Source organism: Muntiacus reevesi, chromosome 9 (assembly GCF_963930625.1).
Source record: "Muntiacus reevesi chromosome 9, mMunRee1.1, whole genome shotgun sequence".
NCBI lineage: Eukaryota > Metazoa > Chordata > Mammalia > Artiodactyla > Cervidae > Muntiacus > Muntiacus reevesi.
Genome location: NC_089257.1, coordinates 84,946,402 through 84,972,981, shown reverse-complemented (window position 1 = coordinate 84,972,981; position 26,580 = coordinate 84,946,402). Strand labels below are relative to the sequence as shown.

The 26,580-nt window shown below is 37.7% G+C and overlaps 1 protein-coding gene across 1 annotated transcript in view; it reads right to left on the bottom strand.

The window, feature by feature from the left end:
• Positions 1-26,580, bottom strand: part of DYNC2H1 (dynein cytoplasmic 2 heavy chain 1) — a 396,980-nt gene that overhangs the window by 126,501 nt on the left and 243,899 nt on the right. Inside the window, exons 79-82 of the mRNA XM_065944250.1 lie at positions 26,098-26,253; positions 24,193-24,268; positions 17,297-17,505; positions 10,147-10,251 (exon numbers count right to left, since the gene is read on the bottom strand). Of these exons, the coding sequence (XP_065800322.1) occupies positions 10,147-10,251; positions 17,297-17,505; positions 24,193-24,268; positions 26,098-26,253 (546 nt within the window). The remainder of the gene's footprint in view (positions 1-10,146; positions 10,252-17,296; positions 17,506-24,192; positions 24,269-26,097; positions 26,254-26,580) is intronic.

Genomic DNA, 26,580 nt, shown 5'->3' with positions numbered 1-26,580 from the left:
CATCTAAATAGTAATCCAGGGAAAAAATGAGTGACTTTGCTGATGCACTTCCATCAAGGATGTAAGAGAACTATTTTCTGCTCAGTTTTGGTTTGAGGGGAGAAGGGATGTGAAAGAGATGAAGAAATGGCATTTTCATTAATAGTTCTACCAGAACCAAGCAAAATAATGGGATCAACATTTCCTGAGTGCTATTTTAAGTGTTTCATGTATCTGGACAGACAAAAATCAATATATGTCCCCAGAAGATACTGCCTCACCTTGGTAAACAAGGACACACACTAATGATAACAATTTAGGGACTTATTGAGTAAAGAACATGATTTTAAATATTTGTTTGTTTGACTGGATCAGGTCTTAGTCATGGCACATGGGATCTTTCTCTGTGGCACACCGTCTCTCTAGCTGCAGGGCGGGGGGGCCTCTGGAGTTGCTGCCCACATGCCCAGCTGCTCCACTGCATGTGGGATCTTAGCTCCCTGACCAGGGGTCAAACCCACATCCCTGTCACTGTAGGGCAGATTCCCAACCAAATGGTCTATGAAAGAAGTCCCATGAACATGATTTTATATGTTTAACTTAATTATGTTTAGCTTTTATTTTCTCATATAAAAAACTTTTGTTTAACAAAACAAGCTATATCAACTACAGCTTATTTTTAACAATAAAAAAGATAAAATTCAGGCATAAAAAGGACAAAATAATGCCATTTGTAGGAACATGGATGGACCTAGAGATTGTCATACTGAGTGAAATAAGGCAGACAGAGAAAGATAAATATCATATGACATTGCTTATATGTGGAATCTTTAAAAAATGGGGGGGTTATAAATGTACTTATCTATAAAACACAAATAGAGTTACAGATGCAGAAAAAAATTTATGATTTCCAGAGGATAAGGGGGAGGTAGGGATAAATTGGAAGATTGGGAGTGACATATACACACTATTATTTATAAAATAGATAACTAATAAGGACCTACTAATATATTAATAGCACAAGGAACTCTACTCAATACTCTCAGCTTTTTCATTCTCCTTTTTCACCCTCATCAAGAGGCTGTTTAGTTCCTCTTTGCTTTCTGCCATTAGAGTGGTAACATCTGCATATCTGGTGTTACTGATATTTCTCCCTTCAATCTTGAGTCCAGTGTGAGTTTTCCAGCTTGACATTTTGCATGCTGTACTATTCATATAAGTTAAATAAGCAGGGTGACAATATACAGCCTTCTACTCCTTTCCTGATTTTGAACCAGTCCATGTTTCATGTCTAGTTCTAACTGTTTCTTCTGGTCCTGCATACATGCTTCTCAGGAGGCAGGTAAGAATGAAAAAGTTGGTTTAAAATTCAGCATTCAAAAATCTAAGATCATGGCATCCGGGCCCATCACTTCATGGCAAATAGATGGGGAAACAATGGAAACCGTGACAGACTTTAAGTTCTTGGGCTCCAAAATCACTGCAAACAGTGACAGCAGACACGAAATTAAAAGATACTTGTTCCCTGGAAAAAAAGCTATGATAAAGAAAACCTAGACAAGCATATTAAAAAGCAGAGACATCACTTTGCCAACAGAAGTCTGTCAAGTCATAGCTGTGGCTTTTCCAGGAGTCATGGATGGATGTGACAGTTGGACCATAAAGAAGGCTGAGTGCTGAAGAATTGATGCTTTCGATTTGGTAGTTTCAGGTATTCACTCAGTAAGTGAATGCTGTTGAAAGTCTACCAGATTCCTGGCAGTAGTTAGCAACCAAGTCTCCTACATATGTTCCTCTGTTCTTGGGGAAATACACATGGAAACAGTTAAAAATCAATATAGAGTAAGAGCTCTGTTGAACTAAGAACAGTACACCACAGAAACAAGTGAAAGTGAAGTCACTCAGTCCTGTCTGACTCTTTGTGACCCCAATGGACTGCAACCTGCCAGATCCTCCAGCATAGGATTTTTCAGGCAAGGATGCTGGAGTGGGATGCCATTTCTTCCATGGGATCTTCCTAACCCAGTGATCGAACCCAGGTTTCTCACACTGCAGGCAGACTCTTTACTGTATGAGACACCAGGGAAGCAAGTCCAGATTTGAAGAGATAAGGAAACGTCTTCTGGAGGAAGAAAAATCTCAGTTGAACCCTAAATTTAAAATAGGAGGCTGCTAGGTGAGCACCGCAGAATAGATGCCTTCAAATAGCAATGCTGGAGAAGACTCTTGAGAATCCCTTGGACTGCAAGAAGATCAAACCAGTGGATCCTAAAGGAAATCAACCCTGAATATTCATTGGAAGGATGGATGCTGAAGCTGAAGTTCCAATAATTTGGCCACCTAATACAAAGGGCCGACTCACTGAAAAAGACCCTAATGCTGAGAAAGATTGAGGACAGTCTTTGAGGAGTAGAAGATGGTGGCAGAGGATGAGATGGTAAGATAGCATCACCTACTCAGTGGACATGAGTTTGAGCAAACTCAGGGAGGTAGTGAAGGACAGAGAAGTCTGGCGTTGGCATGCTGCAGTTCATGGGGTCACAGAGTCAAACATGACTTAGGGACTGAACAACAACAACAATATTCACTTGAACAACTTCCCCTCTCTCCACCTCCCCAAACACTGTAATTTGATATCTATCCTCTAAATTTCTACAGAAAGAGGCTCTAGAAAGTCTTGAAAAACTGGTCAAAGCCCGTGTGTGTGTGCATGGTATGTGCTCAGTCATATCAGATAGTCTCTCTGCGACGCTATGGACTGTAGCTTGCCAGGCTCCTCTGTCTTTGCAATTTTCCAGGCAGGAATACTGGAGTGAGTTGCTATTTCCTCCTCCAGGGGATTTTCCTGACCCAGAGATCAAACCCTCATCTCCTGCATTAGCAGGTGATTCTTTACCACTGAGCCACCTGAGAAGCCACATGACTTACTCTCAGTTCTAATCAACCTTTAACACTGAGAACGCCACCATTCTGCTTAAAACTCTTGCCAACCCACTCCCATCACCTTGGAACCTGCCTTTAAAATTCTGATTGTCTTATTTTTTGACTGCAGTTTACTCTTGCTAAAATCTTTCCAGGTTCACACATACATTAAATGTAGGTATTTCCCAGGGTTCTACCTTCAGGTATCTTTGATTTTTGCTCTATCAATGTTTTCTAATAATCTCTGATTCCCATGACTTCCTCTCCCACAAATATGTTGCTGTTTGTCAACCCCTTTTAAATCATATCTATATCTGAATTCTCTCTTGTGTTTATTTAGTCAAAATTCCCAGTAGACATTTCAAACTAGATATTTTACATGAACACTTCAAATAAATATTATTATTAAAAACAATAAGTATTCATTTATACATCAAATTAATATATCAAGATGATATCCTTCCCTCCCCACCATCAAAAATAAAACCCATATATGATCATCTGTACCATTTTTCTAGATTCCACACATAGGTGTTAATATATGACATTTGTTTTTCTCTGACTTCACTCTGTATGGTAGTCTCTTAATCCATTGCTATACAGTAGAATCTAATACAATATTGCAAAGCAACATTATTGCAATAAAAAAATAACTTAAAAAATAACATAAAATAAAACCCACAGTTTCTTCCTTTTGGGGTTTCCCAGTGGTCCAGCAGTGGTAAAGCATCTGCCTGCCAGTGTAAGGGACATAAGTTCGATCCCTGGTCCAGGAAGATTTCACATGCCATGGGGCAACCAAGCGCGCATATCACAACTGCTGAAGCAGCCTGCACACCCGTGCTCCACAACATGTAAAGCCAGGACAATGAGAAGCCCGCACACCGCGGTAAGAAAGCCCACATAGAGACTGCAGACCCGAGGCAGCCAAAACCATAAACGAATTAAAGAATTTTCTTCGTTTTGGAATTCACAATTTGACTACTGCTACAACATCCGTACAATATTTATAACATGGTGGAAGAATTGAAGGAAAAAGGGACAGTATAATAGCTAGTGTGGATGAAATACCTCATTGTACAGATACTGCAACAGATTAAAACAAAAAATCAGGAAGGTAACCACCAGCCTCATGGAAATATGAATCACTCCTTTTTTCTCTCCTTTTTGATTTACAACTAACTGGACATCTCTAAAAAAAAAAAAAAAAAAGCAACTCTGCACGTCATACCATGACACCTGTGAGACCCACACACATGTGCACCGGAAAGGAGCAGACAGCAGAACGAGAGCGCGGTTGCGGTGCTGAGGGGGCGCTGAGGGAGCAGAGGTGGCTGAGGGGGCGCTAAGGGGGCGCTGAGGGGGCGCTGAGGGAGCAGAGGTGACGGAGGTGGCACTGAGGTGGTGGAGATGGCTGAGGTGGCACTGAGGGGGTGCTGAGGAAGCGCAGGTGGCTGAGGTGGTGCTGAGGTGGCCCTGAGGTGGTGCTGAGGTAGCACTGAGGGTGTGCTGAGGAAGCAGAGGTGGCGGAGGTGGCTGAGGTGGCACTGAGGGGGTGCTGAGGCATCAGAGGTGGCTGAGGGGGCGCTGAGAGAGCAGAGGTGACGGAGGTGGCACTGAGGTGGCGGAGGTGGTGCTGAGGTGGCCCTGAGGTGGCGCTGAGGTGGTGCGGAGGTGGCGGACGCAGCTGAGGGGGCGCGGAGTGGGCGCCGAGGTGGCTGAGGGGGCGCTGAGAGAACAGAGGTGGGGGAGGTGGCGCTGAGGTGGGAGCGGAGCGTCTGGCAGCGAACCGCGTGACCTTCCTGGCGGAGGAGGCGAAGTGAGCAGAAAGCTAGGCGGTGAGTGACTCACGCTGTGCGCAGAAGGGGCTGTCTGCCCCAGGATGCTGGCCCCTGACTGTTGGGAACCCTCCGCTGAAACTCGCCCCCTACTGGGCCATGGGAAAGCTAAATATGCAAGTGCTCCTTAAGGACACACTTCCTCCAATTTAGCTGCCACCCTTTTACTTTTTTTTTTTTTTAACCCATGCTCTTGTCTCCCAGCTTAAAGTGAAGTGAAGTGAAGTCGCTCAGTAGTGTCCGACTCTTGCGACCCTGTGGTTTCCCAGCTTAGCAGCTGCCAAGTCTTCTCCAATAAGAAAAACCAAAAACTTGTGCTATACTGCCACCTTCTGGGAATAAAAAGGCTCCTGATTACCAACCTCTTGAACAGTTAGAACCCCAGTAAACAAACTCTTGCCCAATTGAGAAAGTATTCACTAACTCAAATGCGATGGTAAAGGCACTTTTCATCAAACACCATGAAAAATCCCAGCAATAAAGTATTACGAAAAGAAAAAAGCAATTTTCTAGCAGCCAAACCTAAAGACACAGAATATTGCAATTTAACTGATCAAAAATTAAAAAAAACTGTTATGAAGAAATTCAGTGAGCTACAAGAAAACTCAAAATGACAATACAAGACCTTAAGAATAAAATGACTATTTTACCAAAGAGACTGAAATTCTAAAAAAGAACCAACCTGCATTGTACTCACACAAAAACAGACACACTGACCAATGGAACAGAATAAAGTCCAGCATTAAATTCCAGTAGATAAAGTCAACTAATATTTGACAAGAGAGCCAAGAATATGAAATGGGAAAGAGTAGTCTCTTCAACTAATGGTGCCGGAAAATTGGAAAAATACATGCAAAACAGTGAAATTATACTATCTCACATCACTCACAATTAACTCAAAAGAGATAAAAGACATAAGGCTTGATACCATAAAACTCCTAGAAGAAAACGTAGGGAAGAAGCAATGTCTTGGCAGTGATTTTTTTAATATGACACCTAAAGGACAAACAATAAAAACAAAAATCAAAAATGTGACTACATCAAAATCAGAAGTTTCTGTATAGCAGAACCAGCAATTAACTAAATGAAAAGATGACTTACAGAATGTGAGACAACTTTTTCAAACCATATATCAGATAAAGAGTTAACATTCAAAATGTATAAAGAATATAGTCAACTTCATCACACACACACACAAAAGTCCGATTAAAAATAGGCTGAAGAACAAGAGACAAAGAGTACATCAATATGGCCAACAGACACATGAAAAGATGCTCATCACTAATCAGAGAAATGGTAATGAAAGCCACAATGAGATATCACCATACACCTGTCATAATGGCTATCATCAAAGGCAAAGAATAACAAATATTAGGAAGGATGTCAGGAAAAGGAAATCTCCATTCACCATTGGTGGGAGTGTAAACTGGTGCAGCCACTGTAGAAAACAGAGGGAATTTTCTTAAAAAATTAAAAATACGATCTTGAAATTCCACCTCTAGGTATATACCCCAAATATGAAAATAGGATTTCAATAGAATATATGCACTCTCATGGTGATTGCTGCATTATTCCCAATAGCCAAGATATGAACACAACCCAAGTGCCCATCAATGAACGAATAAATAGAAAAGACGTAGCATATATACACAATGGAATATTATTCAGCCACAACAAAGAAGAATATCCTTCCATTTGTGACAACATTGATGTACATTAAACACATTATGCTATGTGAGATGGGCGTCTCAGATGGTGCTAGTGATAAAGTACCTGCCTGCCAATGCAAGAAGTGTAAGAGACACGGGCTCAATTGCTGGGTCGGGAAGATCCCCTGAAGGAGAAAATGGCAACCCTCTCCTGTATTCTTGCCTGGAGAATCTCATGGAGAGAGGAGCCTGGCTGGCTACAGTCCATAGGGTCACAAAGAGTCGGACATGACTGAAGCAACTTAGCACGCACACACGCTCTTTGAGGTGAGTCAGACAGATAAAGTCAAGTTATTGAATCTAAAAAGTCAAAATGAAAAACAGTAAAATGACTGTTACCAGGGGATGAGGGTGGGGGAGATAAGAATGAGTGTTTAAGGGTACAAACTTACAACAAGTACTAAATAAGCTATAGAGGTCTGATGTGCAGTATAATGAATATAAGCAATAATGTGCTAAGTTACTTCAGTTGTGTCTGACTCTGTGACCCTGTGGACTGTAGCCTGCCAGACTCCTCTGTCCATGGGATTCTCCAGGCAAGAATACTGGAGTGGGTTGTCATTTCCTCCTCCAGGGGACCTTCCCAACTCAGGGATCAAACCCATGTCTCTCATGTCTCCTGCATTGGCAGGTGGGTTCTTTGCCACTAGCGCCACCTGGGAAGCCTCATAAGCACTAATATCATACTATAAATATGCAATATAATAAATATCCCTATCAGCAAAAAAAAAAAACAAAAAACAAAGCTAGTTAACAGCTGACTCACAGCACCTGTATGTAAGTATCACTAACACTGTTGTAAACCAGATGTGGTAACAGAGGAGGGATGCACTCAGTTCATTTAAAAATGTGAAATCATCAAATACCTGCTTTAATATCAGTTCCATATCCCTGAACTTGTATATGATCAATAAAGGAACTCTTATATCTATTCCATGTCGGTCAGGCTTCTTCATATTTGAACATTCACTTTCAAGAACAAGCATTCTAAGTGTGGCTACAAATGTGACTTGTAGCCTAAAAGCTCTAAATATAGAAATTTTTATCAGTTTATATATAAATGTTTATAATTATGAAGAAGAGATGTTGTAGTAATTTATGTACTGTGAAAGCTGTTTAAGTATAAAAATTATAATTAAGAGCTGTTAAATAGTTAAATAAATTAACAGTAACCCAGATTGATAGTTAAAATATAAATATTGAGAGTATGTCACCAAAAAAATCAAGGAAGAACATGTGATCTTCTTTTCATGTAATAAATATTTATAAAAATTTAAATACTAACACAAGAAAAAACACCAGAGATTAAATCATAGTAAAATAACTTTTGTAGAACTATTTGGTATACTAACTAGAACAAGTAAAAAGCAAAAATGAAGCCTATGTTGTCTCAGGACTATCTGGGAAAATGAGATTGGGGTCTATCTTCCAACAGTACTGTGCTAAGTTGTTTCAGTCACGTTCAACTCCATGCAACCTATGGACTGTAGCTGGCCAGGCTCCTCTGTCCTACACTTCCCTAGAAACCACAGTTAAGATAAATGTAAAATGTTTGTCTGCCTAATTTGCTTTGAAATCCCTAATTCTTGAGATTCCACTTAGACTGATGAACTTCAGGTTAGCATAACATGCATACCCTGGACCTATGTGACTAAAATGTAAGATGATTTGTGGAAAACCAAGGCTATGATTGGGCTTCTCTGGTGGCTCAGATAGTGAAACGTCTGCCTGCAATGCAGGAGACCCAGGTTCAATCCCTGGGTCAGGAAGATCCCCTGGAGAAGAAAATGGCAACCCACTCCAGTATTCTTGCCTGGAAAGTTCCATGAACCAAGGAGACTGGTAGGCTATAGTCCATGGGGTCACAAAGAGTCGGACACGACTGAGCAACTTCACTTTCACTTTTCAAGGCTATGATTTAGTGCCAAGTCCACACACTCTGAGCTCTCATCAGCGGCAGCCATCCATGGTCCAGGAGAAAAAGAAGGTACAAAAAGAAGGTGGTTGGTGGGCCCTTCCATGTGATGAAGATGCTCAGTATTCTGTATTTCTTGTCTTCTATCCTTCCCTGACATCTCCAAGGCTATATCTATCCTACTTTACTCTTTCCCTTCATTAGACATTTGATCCAAGCAGAGCTAAATTAAATTCTTTCAGAAGCTGAGTAATACTGAGAAAGAAGTTGTGGAAGCCATGTTATGTTAATAACAGGAAGTTAAAGACAGACTCTTGAACTTCTATTTATAAGGTTCCTAAAGTAAATACTCTCTTGGATTCTATAAAATAAACTTTTATTCTTTTAGTGACCTTTTAATTCTTTTAACCTTTTTTGCTTAAGCACTGTAAAATTATACACAAACACATATACAACACACACACAGGTTCAGATGTACATACACAATTCTTATGTTACTGGTGGACTTATTAAAAAATAACTATCTCAAGTCAACAAAAAGGATGGAGGGATAAGAAAAGAGTGTAATCAAATATGTTATGAAGCTAAGGAACACATAGGAGTTTATATTCTCTCGCGGACTTAATACTTTGGATGACAAAGGGAAAAGGAACCAGACAGTGTCTTCAGCTAGCATAGGTGAAAAGAGGTTGTTAAGATCTCATTTGTTCCAGATAAGTTATACATATTTATATATTATGCATAAGTACATATTTATATACTCGAACATTTTTTACAAAGATGTGAAAATGAACAAAAAAATTCCACAAGGAACATTTCAGCGAAAAATTAGAGAAAAAAAATTAGTGAATAATAAAGAGAAAACTATCAATTTTATAAGTGTTGGCTGAAATAGTAAACAAATACAAAACTGTGGAGCTAAATATGATAACATAATCTAGCTAGGATGCCCATAAATTACCAAAAGTAAATTGTTAAGAGCGCCATAAGAATTTTCCATAAACTGACCCACAATGAACCTATGTAACAGTTCACAACTTGGTGCACATAGCTTAGCAGTACATTCATGCCTGAGGAGCAGTTGGAGAGGCCATGTTTTTACTCAAACAATTTAAATATCAGTCCTGTCTCTTATTGGCTCTGTGATCTTTGGTAAGTAACTTAATTCTCTCCACCAGTTTCCTCACTTATTGAGAGGGAAAAGTGACAGATCTTACCTCCTAGAGTTTATGAAGACTAAAGTTTCTGAGTATAAAGCACTTAAAACACCAGGCACACAGTTAAATGTCATTAAGTGTTAGCTCTTAATTATTTGACCAACTTATTCTTGGTCCAAACAGAAGCTAGAATGTATAGTGTTCTTGGCTTATGTTTTTTGTGTCTCAATAATTTAAAAATCCATACTTCCCTCAATGTTTTGCAGTATTCAGTCATTAAAGAATTAAATATTTATCTTTTATCAAACAATACACAAATGACAATATTAAATTTAGTGATATATTCAATTTCTTAAACTAAATTTAAAATACCCTTAATAAGATAAATTACAGGAGTAAAATCAATATATTTTGGATAAAATGGATAGTATTCAGTGTAATTTTACTAATTTTAACAGATGTTAAGATAGAAACATTTTAAATTCATTTAAGATGGAATCTATTATATTACATAAAATTTAAAAACTAAATAAAACATGTGGATCTGTACTATTAAATAAAATGTAATGTTTCTTTCAGGCTCAATAGCAACATTTTTTCTAAAATGTAGATCTATTTTATGTTACCTGAGAACTGATCATGCGCTGAGATGAACGAGCAATGTTAGCAGGCAGACCAAAGAAACTAGGTTTGTCATCCTCTGGAAGTTTTTCAATGACAGCACGATAGTCCTAAATATAGAGAAGTAAAAAATAGTTTTTCACTAAAAATCAAGTTTACAACCACTGAAATCAGAAAGAACCAGAATATCACAAAACATTAAATTACTAGTTATTCATGTGACACTGTCTAGCTAAACTTCACTTTCAGTGTGTATAGTATTAACTCAGTTATCTAATGGAACTTCTCTTTGTCATGACCTCTTCATACTTAAATTAAGTGCTATTATACTTTCTTATCTGACATTTCTCATAATTGAAGGCACCCTGAACTGATTAGAGCAAACATATATGAGTGGCTATGCCTGTTGTTGTTCAACCATTAGGTTGTGTACGAATCTTTGTGACCCCATGGACTATGGTATGCGAGGCTTCCCTGTCCTTCACTATCTCCCGGAGTTTGCTTGAGTCGGTGATGCTATTTCACCATCTCTCTGCTGCCCTCTTCTTTTGCCTTCTATCTTTCCCAGCATCAGGGTCTTTCCCAATGAGTCAGCTATTCACATCAAGTGGTCCAAGTATTGGAGCTTCAGCTTCACCATCAGTTCTTTCAATGAATATTCAGGGTTGATTTCCTTTAGGATTGACTGGTTGGATCTTCTTGTAGTCTAAGGGACTCAAGAGTTTTCTCCAACTCCCCAGTTCAAAAGCATCAAAACTTTAACACTCAGCCTACTTCATGGTTCAACTCTCACATTCATACATGACTACTGGAAAAACCATAAGTTCAGTTCAGTTCAGTCGCTCAGTCGTGTCCAACTCTTTGCGACCCCATGAACTGCAGCACACCAGGCCTCCCTGTCCATCACCTACTCCTGGAGTTTACTCAAACGCATGCCCATTGAGTCGGTGATGTCATCCAGTCATGCCATCCTCTGTCGTCCCCTTCTCCTCCTGCCCCCAATCCCTCCCAGCATCAGGATCTTTTCCAATGAGTCAACTCTTCGCATGAAATTGCCAAAGTATTGGAGTTTCAGCTTCAACATCAGTCCTTCCAAAGAACACCCAGGATTGATCTCCTTTAGGATGGACTGGTTGGATCCTCTTGCAGTCCAAGGGACTCTCAAGAGTCTTCTCCAACACCACGTTCAAAAGTATCAATTCTTCTGTGCTCAGCTTTCTTCACAGTCCAACTCTCACATCCATACATGACCACTGGAAAAACCATAGCCTTGACTAAATGGACATTTGTTGCCAAAGTAATGTCTCTGCTTTTTAATATGCTATCTAGGTTGATCATAACTTTCCTTCCAAGGAGTAAGCATCTTTTAATTTCATGGCTGCAATCACCATCTGCAGTGATTTTAGAGCCAAAAACAAGAGTCTGCCACTGTTTCCACTGTTTCCCCATCTATTTCCCATGAAGTGATGGGACCAGATGCCATGATCTTAGTTTTCTGAATGTTGAGCTTTAAGCCAACTTTTTCACTCTCCTCTTTCACCTTCATCAAGAGGCTTTTTAGTTTCTCTTCACTTTCTGCTATAAGGGTGGTGTCATCTGCATTTCTGAGGTTATTGATATTTTTCCCAGCAATCTTGATAACAGCTTGTGCTTCCTCCAGCCCAGCATTTCTCATGATGTACTCTGCATACAAGTTAAATAAGCAGGGTGACAATATACAGCCTTGACGTACTCCTTTTCCTATTTGGAACCAGTCTGTTGTTCCATGTCCAGTTCTAACTGTTGCCTCCTGACCTGCATACAGGTTTCTCAAGAGGCAGGTCAGGTGGTCTGGTATGCCCATTTCTTTCAGAATTTTCCACAGTTTATTGTGATCCACACAGTCAAAGGCTTTGGCATTGTCAATAAAGCTGAAATAGATGTTTTTCTGGAACTCTCTTGCTTTTTCAATGATCCAGCGGATGTTGGCAATTTGATCTCTGGTTCCTCTGCCTTTTCTAAATCTAGCTTGAACATCTGCAAGTTCTCAGTTCACGTATTGCTGAAGCCTAGCTTGGAGAATTGTGAGCATTACTTTACAGTGTGTGAGATGAGTGCAATTGTGCGGTAGTTTGAGCATTCTTTGGGATTGCCTTTCTTTGGGATTGGAATGAAAACTGACCTTTTCCAGTCCGGTGGCCACTGCTGAGTTTTCCAAATTTGCTAGCATATTGACTGCAGCGCTTTCACAGCATTATCTTTCAGGATTTGAAATAGCTCAACTGGAATTCCATCACCTCCACTAGCTTGGTTCGTAGTGATGCTTTCTAAATCCCACCTGACTTCACATTCCAGGATATCTGGTTCTAGGTGAGTGATCACACCATTGTGATTATCTGGGTCGTGAAGATCTTTTTTTGTACAGTTTTTCTGTGTATTCTTGCCACTTCTTCTTAATATCTTCTGCTTCTGTTAGGTCCATACCATTTCTGTCCTTTATCAAACCCATCTTTGCATGAAATGTTCCTTGGTATCTCTAATGTTCTTGGAGAGATCTCCAGTCTTTCCCATTTTGTTGGTTTTCCTCTATTTCTTTGCACTGATCACTGAGGAAGGCTTTCCTATCTCTCCTGGCTATTCTTTGGAACTCTGCATTCAGATGGGAGTATCTTTCCTTTTCTCCTTTGCTTTTTGCTTCTCTTCTTTTCACAGCTATTTGTAAGGCCTCCTCAGAGAGCCATTTTGCTTTTTTGCATTTCTTTTCCATGGGGATGGTCTTGATCCCTGTCTCCTGTATAATATCACAGACCTCTGTCCATAGTTCATCAGGTACTCTGTCTATCAGAGTGCCTGATGCTGATATGCTGTCCAGGTTTGTCATAGATTTTCTCCCAAGAAGCAAGTGGCTTTTAATTTCATGGCTGCAGTCACCATTCAAGGTGATTTTGGAGCCCAAGAATAGAAAATCTGTCACTACTTCCACTTTTTCCCCTTCTATTTGCCAGGAAGTGATGAGACTGGATGTCATGATCCTTTTTTTTTTTTTTTGAATGCTGAAGAGTTTCAAGACAGGTTTTTCAATCTCCTCTTTCACCCTTATCAACAGGCTCTTTAAACTGGAAAGGCAGTCACTGCCTCACCCATCACAAACAGCATATGGGGAACCTGGTGCTAAAGTATTCATAGATGACCTGTTTTCAGGTCAGGGTTTCATAGGTAGCATGGTAGCTCCCTCGCTGTAATCTATTGGAAGTCAGCCCTTGACTCAAGGGTTTATAGAAGAAAAAAGTTTATTCTTTAGAAATGAAAAAAAAAAATTAAAAAACTGCAAAATAAAATTTAAAAAAAAGGTTCTTTAATTCCTCTTCACTTTCTGCCATGATATCTGAGGTTGCGGATATTTCTTTGGCAATCTTGATTCCAGTGTGTGAGTCATCCAGCCCGGCATTTAACATAATGTACTCTGCATACAAGTTAAATAAGCAGGGTGACAATATACAGCCTTGTTGTACTCCTTTCCCAATTTTGAACCAGTCTGTTGTTCTATGTAAGGTTCTAACTGTTTCTTGACCCGCATACAGGTTTCTCAGGAGACAGGTAAGGTGGTCTGATATTCCCATCTCTTTAAGGAATTTCCACAGTTTGTTGTGATCCCATATAGTCAAAGGCTTTTGCATAGTCAGGGAGCAGAAGTGGATGTTTCTTTTTGTTTGTTTGTTTGTTTTTAGGACAGTATGGATATATCTTATTCAGAGTATTAAAAAGTTGATAGTATGTTACCAGCCCAGGCTGGATGCATGAGACAAGTGCTTGGGCCTGGTGCACTGGGAAGACCCAGAGGAATCGGGTGGAGAGGGAGGTGGGAGGGGGGATTGGGATGGGGAATACACGTAAATCCATGGCTGATTCATGTCAATGTATGACAAAAACTACTACAATACTGTAAAGTAATTAGCCTCCAACTAATAAAAATAAATGGAAAAAAAATTAAAAAGCTAGTTTAAAAAAAAAAGAATAAACAGAAGGAAGAATTCTAGACAAGTTGTATACTTTTGAACATCATCATGTAACATACTATCAACCTTTTACAAGTGGATGTTTCTTTTCAAATTCCCTTGCTTTCTCTATGATCCAGCGACTGCAATTTGATCTCTGGTTCCTCTGTGTTCAGTTGCTTCAGTCATGTCTGACTGTTTGCGACCCCATGGACTGTGATCCACCAGGCTTCTCTGTCCATGAAATTTCCCAGGAAAGAATACTGGAGTGGGTTGCCATTTTCTTCTCCAGGGAATCTTCCTGACCCAGGAATCGAACTCTCATTTCCTGTGTCTCCTGCACTGGCAGACTCTTTACCACTGTGTGGTACCTCTGCCTTTTCTAAATCCAGCTTGTACATCTGGAAGTTCTTGGTTCATGTACTGCTGAAGCCTAGCTTGAAGAACTTTGAACATAACCTTTTTAGCATGCAAAATGAGTGCAACTGTATGGTAGTTTTAGCATTCTTTGGCACTGCCCTTCTTTGGGATTGGAATGAAAATTGACCTTATCCAAAGTCCTGTGGCCACTGCTCAGTTTTCCAAATTTGCTGGCATACTGAATGCAGCACTTTAACAGAATCATCCTTTAAGATTTTAAATAGCTTAGCTGGAATCCTGTAACCTACCAAAGACTAATCAGCAGGGTGCAGCTCTGCTTATAATGAAATAAGTACTGTAACAATCTTTTTTTTTTTAACTTCTAGAACCCTCAGAAACATATACATACACAATCTGATGTACAAGAACTGCTTTGTAAATTGCTTTACTATAAAGCAATTCCACCTAGTCTTCTCTGGTGAAGTGAGATGAAATGCATCAATAATCCTATCCTTTCATCCCAAGACTTACTGTTAGCACTACAAAGGCTTGATTTCTCAGGCATTCACCCGAACAGTTTCCACTTGAGATGCTAGATAGGAAACTAAGAGTAGACCAAGATGATTTATTCAGTTTGGTCCAAAGATGGGAATTCTTTTGTTTGTTTTCATGGAGAGACAAGTTTATTTTAAGGCAGGTATTCTATATGCATCTAAACTATTCTTGCTGAAGTGGGATAAACTGTTTTTAATGGAGCAGCCTCATCTTCCACCCCCAACCCCTCATCCTTTCTCATCCTTCGCAGCTGCCTCTCAAGAATTTCCAAGACACAGGTGCTGGAGTTAAACTCCAAGAAGTATGTCAAAGTTTGAAAAGAAATGCTGTTCTCTGAAATTTTTTCTCTCCTATAGTGCAGTAAACTTCCTTAAGGTGTTCAGTCACATCATATTAATAAATATGCATAAATATATATGTATTATATGTGAGTGTATACTTGTATATATGCATGCATTTGTGTGTGTGTGTGTGTGTCTAAGTGTTCTCTTCTGGGAAACTTTGGCTTTTCCTTCTATGTAACTCAATTAAATAGAAAGCTAAACATTGACTCTAATAAATCATCATTAATTTTTAAAATTAAAAAAATTTTTTGTTTTCTCTTTTTCCTTTTTATTATCTTTTTTGGCTGTGCCTTGCAGTATGTGAGATCTTAGTTCCCTGACCAGGGATTGAACCCATGTCTGCTGCCTGTGGAAGCATGGAGTCCTAACCACTGGACCACCATGGAATTCACATAATCATCTTATAATTTTAAAACTATTATTTTCTTTGTATTTATACACTTGGTTCATTTTTAAATATCTGTGAAACTTTCTCATTGAGACTGGGGAATCTTCTCTACTTTGGACATGTTTCCTAAATAAGACTCTACACATCCAAACTGATTTATTCTCACTTGGACACAAAAGAATGTATACCAAATAATACTCTTTACATGAAGAAGAGAGAGGCAAAACTGAACACAGGCTGTTGGAAATCAGGCTAATGTATCCTGTGCAGGGGAAACAGTAACTAAAAGGGGAAGGACTTCTGGGGAGCTGATAATGTAGTTTCTTGATTCAAGAGCTGGTTATACTCATGTGTTCAATGTATAAGTATGTACTGAATTGTGCACTTATGACGTCTACTTTTCTATAAATTTTATTTTTCAATTTAAACTTCAAACAATAGAGAAAAAAGACTTGTCAGGGTATGCTAACAAGTGTATTATATATTTATCAGAAATAAATATGTAATAATAAATATTTGTGATATTTCTGTTTGCACATTGACTCCAAGTTTCTTATACTAAAAAGTAACCTCTACCGATGCATCAAGAGATCGACAAAGTCTTGAACAGGGTTATTATTGAGCAAATGTTCAGTGAGTACTGTTGAATGATTACGTGAATGGCAGAAAAATAAAATAGATGGAATACTCAAAAAAACCAGATAAGATATTCAATAAGAGTAACATACTTAATATTGGTAGTTAAGATTTCATTTTTTGATTTATGTTACTAAAACAAAGGCATTTTCTTGAAACATATTTGAATGAGAGAAAAAGCACAATACTGAAAGAAGTATATAATTAAACATATGCATATTTTGTAATTCATGAAGAAACATGTAATTTAAATACTCTAGGCAATAAAAACATTTTTCAGGGGCATTTACACAAATACAAATTGGTAGCAAAATAACTGAAATCTTTAGGCTACATTTTGTACTATTTTCTGGAAAAGATGACTGCATTCTATGAAACTTCTATTAGATGACTCAAAGCAAAAAGCTACAGTCAAATAAAATAAATTCATATAAACAAAAATGTTGCTATGAAATCTTTTTAGGTTAATATCTCTTGTAGTTTTAAAACTACTTTAAATTTATAAACCAGAGTATGAAATAGACATCTGTTGAATAATATTTGCTCTTTTCAAATTTACTGATTCAGAGCACTTTCATAATTACAAACAAGTAGCATGTCCTCCCATTCCAGATCTTCACAGCAGCCCTACAATTTAACAATTTTCCTAGGCCACCGCTTTCAAAATTTATCTATCTGTCAATACTATTATCATCAATCAATGCTCAGTAAGTATCCAAAAGCAATAGGACACCTAACTAGAGTTTAGAGAATCGAGCTGCATATTGGCATAATAAATAACATATTTGTGAGTGATGACTGCTTGCACTTGTGAAAGGAAGCAACATATTTATAACAATATAAGAAATTATGCAAGTTTCAATCTGATAATAAATTGAAAATAATTAATTTTACCTACCAAAATGCTGCAGGATTTTGGCAGAGATATTGAGTATGGAAAAACGCTTTTCTTGTTCCTTTGGTTTAATATGTCAATTATTGAAGAATTAAAAAATTGCTTTAGGTATGACTGAAGAACTCTAAGGTCAAAGTAGTTATCTATGCGTCCTCCATAAATAGCATTTTCAAGCAAACCATGTACAAATTCCCACTGTACATCTTTGGAACCTATAATTTAAAAAAAAAATTTGTTTCATTTCTAAGATGCATGAGATACTAGAAATTTTCTAAAAATATTCTAAAATATTAAACTTCAGGCTCCAGCTATATTTATAGACTATAATAATACACATTTAAAGCATTTAAATTATTCCTTAAGGCTTGATACTAATTAACATTAATTCTTATCAATATTAGGGCTTCCCTGGTAGCTCAGCTGGTAAAGAATCTGCCTGCAATAAGGGAGGCCTGGGTTCAATTCCTGGGTTGGGAAGATCTCCTGGAGAAGGGACAGGCTACCCACTCCAGTATTCTTGGGCTTCCCCTGTGGCTCAGCTGGTAAAGAATCCACCTGCAATATGGGAGACCTGGGTTCGATCTCTGGGTTGGGAAGATCCCCTGGAGAAGGGAACATCAGCTGGAGAAGCAAACGGCTACCCACTCCAATACTCTGGTCTGGAGAATTCCATGGCCTGTATAGTCCATGGGGTCACAAAAAGTCGGACATGACTGAGCAACTTTCACTTTCCGGCCTTGATATTAACATTAATGTTCATTAATATTATTAATATGATCATACAGGACCAGTTCCAGGAAAGGAGTTATCACCATAGATAAGTACAGTATGAACTAGATATGGTTGTCAGGAAGGAACCTGGAAGTCTTTTAAAATTCCTCTCTGTTTCCCACTGTCTCTGCATAGCCCAGCAATTTCCTTCCAAACATCTGCTTTTTTTCTTCCAAACATCTCCACATAAAGTGCCTTCCTCCCTTTAGAAGGCTAAAACCACCACCCCCACTTAACTACTTTTTTGATGTTAGTTGAAGATGGTATCTAGGTTGAGAGCTTCAGCCATTTTAGCAGGTTGCTTTGTTTTCTTGGGTCTTTCACATATACACATATTATTAATTTTTTCTTTGTTTATTTGTTGTGCTGTGCTTACTCACTCAGTCATGTCTGACTCTCTGCAACCCCATGGACTGTAGCCCACCAGGCTCCTCTGTCCATGGGATTCTCCAGGCAAGAATATTAGAGTGGTCTGTCATGCCCTTCTCCAGGGGATCTTCCCAACCCAGGGATCAAACCCAGGTGTCCTGCATTGCAGGCAGATTCTTTACCACCTGAGCCACCATCTTGCCTTATTAATTTATTTCATGTCAATTTAATTCTTTGATCAGCCAGAAGAACCTAGAAGGGTAGAAGAAAAATTCTTCCTCCACAACAGCAGTAAATGCAGAAACACTATTTTAATCTACCTACTTAAGATCACTGATAGCATTACTAGCTTAGTTCTATTTCATTATTACAAAATTCAATGAACTTGTCCCCATTTTTACATTTAATTCTCCAGATGTGGTAGTCCCTTAATATCAGGAAATTTTGTAATCATAAGATTATATAGCTAAGACTTTTATCATGAGATTCAATATAACTTTAAAGCATCTTACTTTTAGAATAATTTCAGTGGTATTATATGTATAAATCATATGATGTTATTAATTAATTCCATCATAAGTTGGAAACATAATGATAAACAAATCATTCACTTTCTCTGTGCTTTGGTTTCCTCATCTTAAAAGGGCACTAATAATATATGCCTCATAGTGATATAATAAAAATCAATAAATGTTCAAAAGCCTTTTGGAAAATTACCAAGTTTCTAAGCAAGATAAAATACTAGTAAATATCCTCAAAAATATGTTTTAAAATAAACATTTTAAACAATTCATGTAAATCATAAAATTAATTGCCCCTTAGCACAAAATGAGGAAATGCCGCATCATGTGTAGAAAGGAATGGAGGAGATGCTTCCAGAATGCTGGTAACATTCTATTTACTGATTTTGGACGGGTTACAAAGGTTCACTTTTTCAAAATCTATTGAATTGTACATTTATGTGTACTTTTCTGATGTATAATTCAAAGAAATCTAAATAAGTAATAAAATCACCTGGAGTACTATTTGACATTAACTAACAATGGGAAACAAATAAATTAATATCCTATCTACTGCTAATACATACCTGACATACATATATTATACCTGACAGAAGACATACAATCTCAGAATGACAAACTATATAGTACTGAGAATAAATGGATTATAATTGATATGTAACCATATGGATGAATCTCTCAAATACAACATTAGCTGAAAGAATCTAAATATTAAAGAGTACATGATGCATGATTTCAATTTTATAAAAACAGGCAAACCGAGTCTATATAGGCAGGTGCCTGGTTTTACCACAGGAATAAGGGTGAGGGAACCTGGAGAATAGTAGTGACTGGAAGGCAGCATCAGAGTATAATCTGAAGTATTGGTAATATTCTGTTTCTTGATTAGACACTCTCACCTCTTTTATTCAAAAGAGCTTAGAAATTCCTAGCCACAGAAAAGAGAGAAGAAAAAGAAATAACAGGAATTCAAATTGGAAAGGATGAAGTAAAACTGTTACTGCTTCCACATTACATTCTATACACATAAAATCCTAAAGGTGCCACCAGACAACTACCACAGCTCATCAGTAAGTTTAGTAAAGTTGCAGAACACAAAATTAATATATAGAAATCTGTTGCACTCCTATAAAATAACAACAAAATATCAGAAAGAGAAATCAAGGAAATAACCCCATGTACTATCACATTAAAAAGTACATAATACCTAGGAATAGACCTACCAAAGGAGGTGAAATACCCATACTCTGAAGATACAAATGAAAGAAACTGAAGACAACACAAACAGAAGGGAAGATATCCTGTGTCCTCACATTGTAAGAATCACTATTGCTAAAATGACCATACTACCCAAGGCAATCTATGGACTCAATGCAATCCCTATCAAATTACCATTGGCATTTTTCACAGAACTGGAACAAAAACAAAATGTTTAATTCTATGGAAACACAAAAGATCCTGAATAGACAAAACAACCTTGAGGAAGAAGAATGGAGCTGGAGGAATCAAACTCCCCGACTTCAGGCTATACTACAAAGATACAGTAGTCAAAACCATGTGGTACTGGCCCCAAAACAGACACCTAGATCAGCGACCAGAATAAAAAGCCGAAAAGCAAATCCACACACTAAGGGCCAGTTAATCTACAACAAAAGAAGCAAGAATATACAATGGAGAAAAGACAGTCTTCAATAAGTGGTTCTGGGAAAACTGGACAGCTATATGTAAAAGAATGAAATTGGAACATACTCTAACTGGAAATACAAAAATAAGCTAAATATGGATTAAAGACTTATATGTGAGACTGGATATTATAAAACTCCTAGAGGAAAACATAGGCAGGATACTCTTTGACATAAATCATAGCAATATTGCTTTGGATCTGTCTCCTAAAGAAAAATGAGTAAAAATGAAAAATGAGACTTAATTAAACTTAAAAGGTTTCTTACAACAAAGAAAGCCATCAACAAAAACAAAAAAATAATGTATGGAATGGTAAAAAATATTGGCAAACAATGAGACCAACAGGGGATTAACTTCCAAAATAAACAAATAGCATTTTGTATACAAAACATACGAATATAATTCAATATCAAAAAAACAAAACACAACCAAAAAAACTGATAGAAGACTTAAGTAGATATTTCTCAAAGGAGACATGCAGATGGCCAACAGGCACATGAAAAGATGCTCAATATTGCTAATTATTAGGAAAATGCAAATGAAAACTACAATGAGGTCATAATGGCCATCATTAAAAAGTCTACAAACAATAAATTCTAGACTGTGTGGAGACAAGGGAAGCCTCTAGCACTGTTGGTGGGAATGTAAATTGATACAACCACTATGGAGAACAGTAAGGAAGTTCCCTAAAAAAACTAAAAATAGCATTACCATATGATCCTGCAATCCCACTCCTGGGCATATATCCAGGGAAGATGAAAACTCTAATTAAAAAAGAAACTTATACTCAATGTTCATACAGCACTATTTACAACAGCCAAGACATGGAAGCAACCTAAGTCCCCATCAAAAGATGAATGGATAAGGAGGAAATGGTATATGTGTGTGTGTGTATGTGTGTGTATATACACACACATATATATATTTATACACACATGCGCGTGCACACACATAGTAGAATATTACTCAGCCATAAAAAAGGATAAAATAAAACCATTTGCAGCATATAGATGGACCTAGAAATTATCATACTAAGTCAGACAGGAAAAAAAAATATCATAAGATATCATTTATATCACTTTGCTGACAAAGGTCTGTCTAGTCAAGGCTATGGTTTTCCCAGTAGTCATGTATGGATGTGACAGTTGGACCATAAAGAAAGCTGAGCACCGAAGAATTGATGCTCTTGAACTGTGGAAAAGACTCTTGAGAGCTCCTTGGACTGAAAGGAGATCTAATCAGTCCATCCTAAAGAAAATCAGACCTGAATATTCACTGGAAGGACTTATGCTGAAGCTGAAACTCCAAACTTTGGCCACCTGATGCAAAGAACTGACTCACTGGAAAAGATCCTGATGCTGGGAAAGATTGAAGGCAGGAGGAGAAGGGGATGACAGAGGATGAGATGGCTGGATGGCATCACTGACTCGATGGACATGAATTTGAGTAAACTCCAGAGTTGGTGATAGACAGGGAGGCCTAGCGTGCTACAGTCCATGGGGTCGCAGTCGGACATGACGGAGTGACTGAACTGAACTAACTGATCACTTATATGTGGAATCTAAAAAAAATGATGAACTTATTTATAAAACAGAAATAAACTCACAGACACAGAAAACAAACTTATGGTTACCAAAGAGGAAATGGAGGGTGGGATGAATTTGGAATTAACAGATACACACTACTACATACAAAATAAACAATAAAGATACACTATATAGCACCGGGAACTATAGTCAATATCATGCCATAATCTATATAGAAAACACTCTGAAAAAGAACACACACACACACACACATATGTACAACAGAGTCACTTCTCTGTACACAAGAAACACTGTAAGCCAACTATACTTCAATAAAATTAAAACAAAAAGAAGAAAACTTCAAAAAAATGGGACTTGGCCACGTGCTAAACGTCTGTCCTTATTCTTTTGTGGAAAACAAGTTACATAATAAATTCTGATGCCATTAATTTAACAAACAATAACAGTGCCTATTACCAGGGGATATGCCCTGCTGCAGATGTTAAGGAGAATAAAGAGTAAAAAACATAGTCAGAGACCTTGCTTAATATAGATTAAACTCTAGTTGAAAGAGATGAACAAAATTTTTAAAATAAATGAATAAATAAGAAAGTACCTCTAATGTATTAAAACAATAAAGCAGAACAAGGGAATAGAGAACAACTAGAAGATTACTTTAGATTTGGCGGTAATAAAAAGCTTTTCTGAAGAGGACACCTCTAAGCCAAGATGTGAATGAGAAAAGGAGAAAACCACATAAAGGTCTGGGAGAAGAGCATTTCAGACAAAAAGAAGGATACCTATTCAAAACCTTCAGAGAGGAACAAGCCTGGTTTGTTCAAGGAACAGAAAGAGGATAAATGTGGCTATAGGCTTTAAAAGGAGATTGTCTGCCTTACTTTACTTTTGGCCTCCCTCGTGGCTCAGCTGGTAAAGAACCAACCTGCAACGCGGGAGACCTGGTTCAATCCCTGGGCTGGGAAGATCCCCTGGAGAAGGGAACAGCTACCCACTCCAGTATTCTGGCCTGGAGAATACTATGGACTATATAGTCCATGGGGTCACAAAGAGTCGGACACGACTGAGCGACTTTCACGTTCACTTTGCTTTTCTAAAAAATAAATTTGGTTACTCTGTGGAGAATTTTTGAAAGATGCTATTGCTTGGACCACCAAGGCATTGATGAAATTGAAAAACCTGAACAGAATCTTGATGTGATTTGGACATGAAGGAGACAGAAACTGCCAAAGCACTGGATGTCTGAGGATTAGAGAAAGAGAAGAATCCAGGGTGACTGATAGGTTTTGAAGATGAACAATGACACAGATGGTGGTACCACTTACTGGAATGAGGCACACTCCGGGAAGAGTAGTCTGGCAAGGCTGCAGGGTGGGAGGGGGAGACAAGAATCTAGAGTTCTGTTTGGGATGGTTTTAAGCTACATACTCTTCTCTAGTACATAACTCTTGTATACTCTGGTGTCCCCTTGAGGTGGCCCTGAACAGTGACACTCAGGGATTGGACCAGTCCTGTCTTCAGGAGGCAGCAAGCTAGGTGGTCTCAAGGGATCTTATTATATGGTTTTGTTTGCTGCCCTATTTTAGTCTATTATTTGTACCTTTATTCCTGATTTTACTTAATCACACAATTATTATTCTAGATTCCTAGTCCACCATATTCCTGAATTTTAGTAGCTCCTTTGAAAATTATTAATAATTCAGTTATGAATAATTCGGTAGAAGCCTGAAACTGCTGAAGGCCACAAAGTAAAGACAAGGTCCTTCTAGCTTTCTGCTTCCTGGGAGCTACAGATCAGCCAGAAATTTAACGGATTATAATCAAAGCCAATGACCACAATCGATAATATAAAAACTTTCACAAGCATAGAATTCAGAACATAAAATACAAAATAAAAAGCAAGTTTTATAATAGGAAGTCAAGTCACTCTTGAAAAAAACATAGGTTTAATAAGACCTCAAAAGTTTTTTCATTGACACCAGAGATCAAAGTTTTCATCATGAGAACTTACCATCAAAGAGTCTGTCAATAATGTTGTACCCAGCTCGAAGATCTGATAAAGAAAACTCATAAAACTTGGTCCAACCCTATCAAAACAAATTTAAAAATGTTAAAGAACTATAAGCAGTATTCAAAGATATATATGCATGTATAACTGTCCTTACAAGCCTAAAAAGAATGTTCAATATAGGCTAAAAGAAAAAATACAGCTCCTGAGAATTAATAAAAATAATAAGATAATACAGCTAAACTTTATTAAATATTACATAAAATATGTAAATTTATATAGCATTTTTGAAGGACATCCAAGAAATGGTGAAGAGTTGGTGTCTTGGGAATATAAACCGAGTAGTAGGGAATAAGGAAGGAGACTAAATTTTAATTTGGAAGCATTTTCATAGCTTTTAAATTTATACTATGTATCACAATAAAAAAATGAAATCTAGCTTCATTTTTAAAATGTAAGTTTTGCTTTCTCAATAAAAGTGCATCACTATTTTTCATGTATCATCAGGATAACTGGTACATTAAGCTAAGGATGAATATCACTGAAATTAGGGAAAAAGGCTTTAGAGGAAGGTAAGCCTGGCCACTTCCAAACTCTACAGCTTTTTAGGTATGATTCCTTCAGCAAGTTAATTATCATTGAAATTCACTGTCCCACCTTTGGAAAATGAAAATAATAAGCATATCCTTTGATTAAGTATAATATATAACTGTATCAAACAACACGCTGCTATTGTTATTTACGTTTTCATTGGTTTGACAGGTATTTATTGACAGGCTGTGCGCTAGGCACTGAGTTAAGCACTTCTAAACACCCATTTATTTCACTTAATCCTTACAACGAAGGTACATATGATCATTTTACAGTCAAGGGAACTGTTGCTTATCAGGAGTTAAAGGAATTCACCAAAGCAAGGAAATTCTAGAGTCAGGACTCAAATTGCAGAACCTTTACTCTTATTTTGACATGTAATTGAAATACAGAGAAAGGCTCAAAGGTGGGCAGGTGAGGAGGCAGTCTGGGGAAAGAGTATCCCAACAGAAGTAGATAAAGTTTAACAAAGAAGACGGGAAAAATTTAAAGATGGAAGAGAAACAAAATTCGGGGCTAAGATAGACATTTGGTGAGAAATTGAGAGCACAGTACCAGGCAGGACTGCCACAGCAATGAACGAACGCGGTCTATTGGTAACATAAAACCCAGAGGCTATAGTGAGAACACTCGATGGATTCAAAGACCAGAAAGAAGTCTCGTGTGACTGAGGCGTAGAGTACAAATGGGAAGTGCAGGGAGGCTACGGATAAAACACCGTGTCAAGAATAACTCCCATGCTTCTAACTTAAGTAAACAGATATTAATGCCTATTATTGAGCAGACTATACTGAAGGAAAAACAGGTATGAGAATTCAGTTTTTGAACACTGAGATGACTGTGAGAATTTAACCATAAAAATGATACCATAACAATGATGGCTTATGATGGTTCACACATTGTTCTCAACACTTTAATTCAAAATGATGTGAACTAGATAGTTATATACAGTCCAGAAGATTAACAGAAAAGATGGAATTAGAGATACACCTTTATAAATCATGGGGCCTCTCTGGTGGCTCAGATGGTAAAGAATCTGCCTGCAGTCCCGAGTTCATTTCCTGGGTCAGGAAGATCCCCTGGAGAACAGAATGGCTACCCACTCCAGTATTGCTGCCTGGAGAATTCCATGGACAGGGGAGCCTGGCAGGTTGCAGTACATGTGGTCACAAACAGTCAGGCACGACTAAGTGATTAACACTTCACAAGTCATGAATCAAATTAAGACATAATAGTTAGCTACTTATACTAAATTATAAAAATATTCTAATAAAAAATGTTCACCTTATAATATATCCAAGACATGTTCTTACTTACCTGTGGAATGTAATTTCTTCTTTCTTGGCATGCAGCATGAAACCATGCAAAACTGAAGAGAGCATGAGCTCGATGTATGTTATCTTTTTTGCTAATTTGCTCAGGAGTCCAAGATTCATAAGTACGCATTAAATTCTTCTTTAAACCTGGAGGTGACTAGAGAAAAAATAATGAATTTGCTGTTTAAAACCTTACAAATAAATCAGTATTTCACATATTTGAAAACATATTTTAATGAAGAAATTTTTCATTACCAAGATTAATAAACTATTTTAATACTAACTTCAAAATGTATAAATATAAAAGAAGTTTTAAAATCCTTATACCTAATAGCCCATCTCAAAATTTCAAAATAATTTTTTAATTAGAAAAACCTACATAACCAAATTGGTTCCAAATTGGGAAAGGAATACATCAAGGCTGTACCTTGTCACTCTGCTTATTTAATTTATATGCAGAGTACATCATGTAAAATGCCGGGCT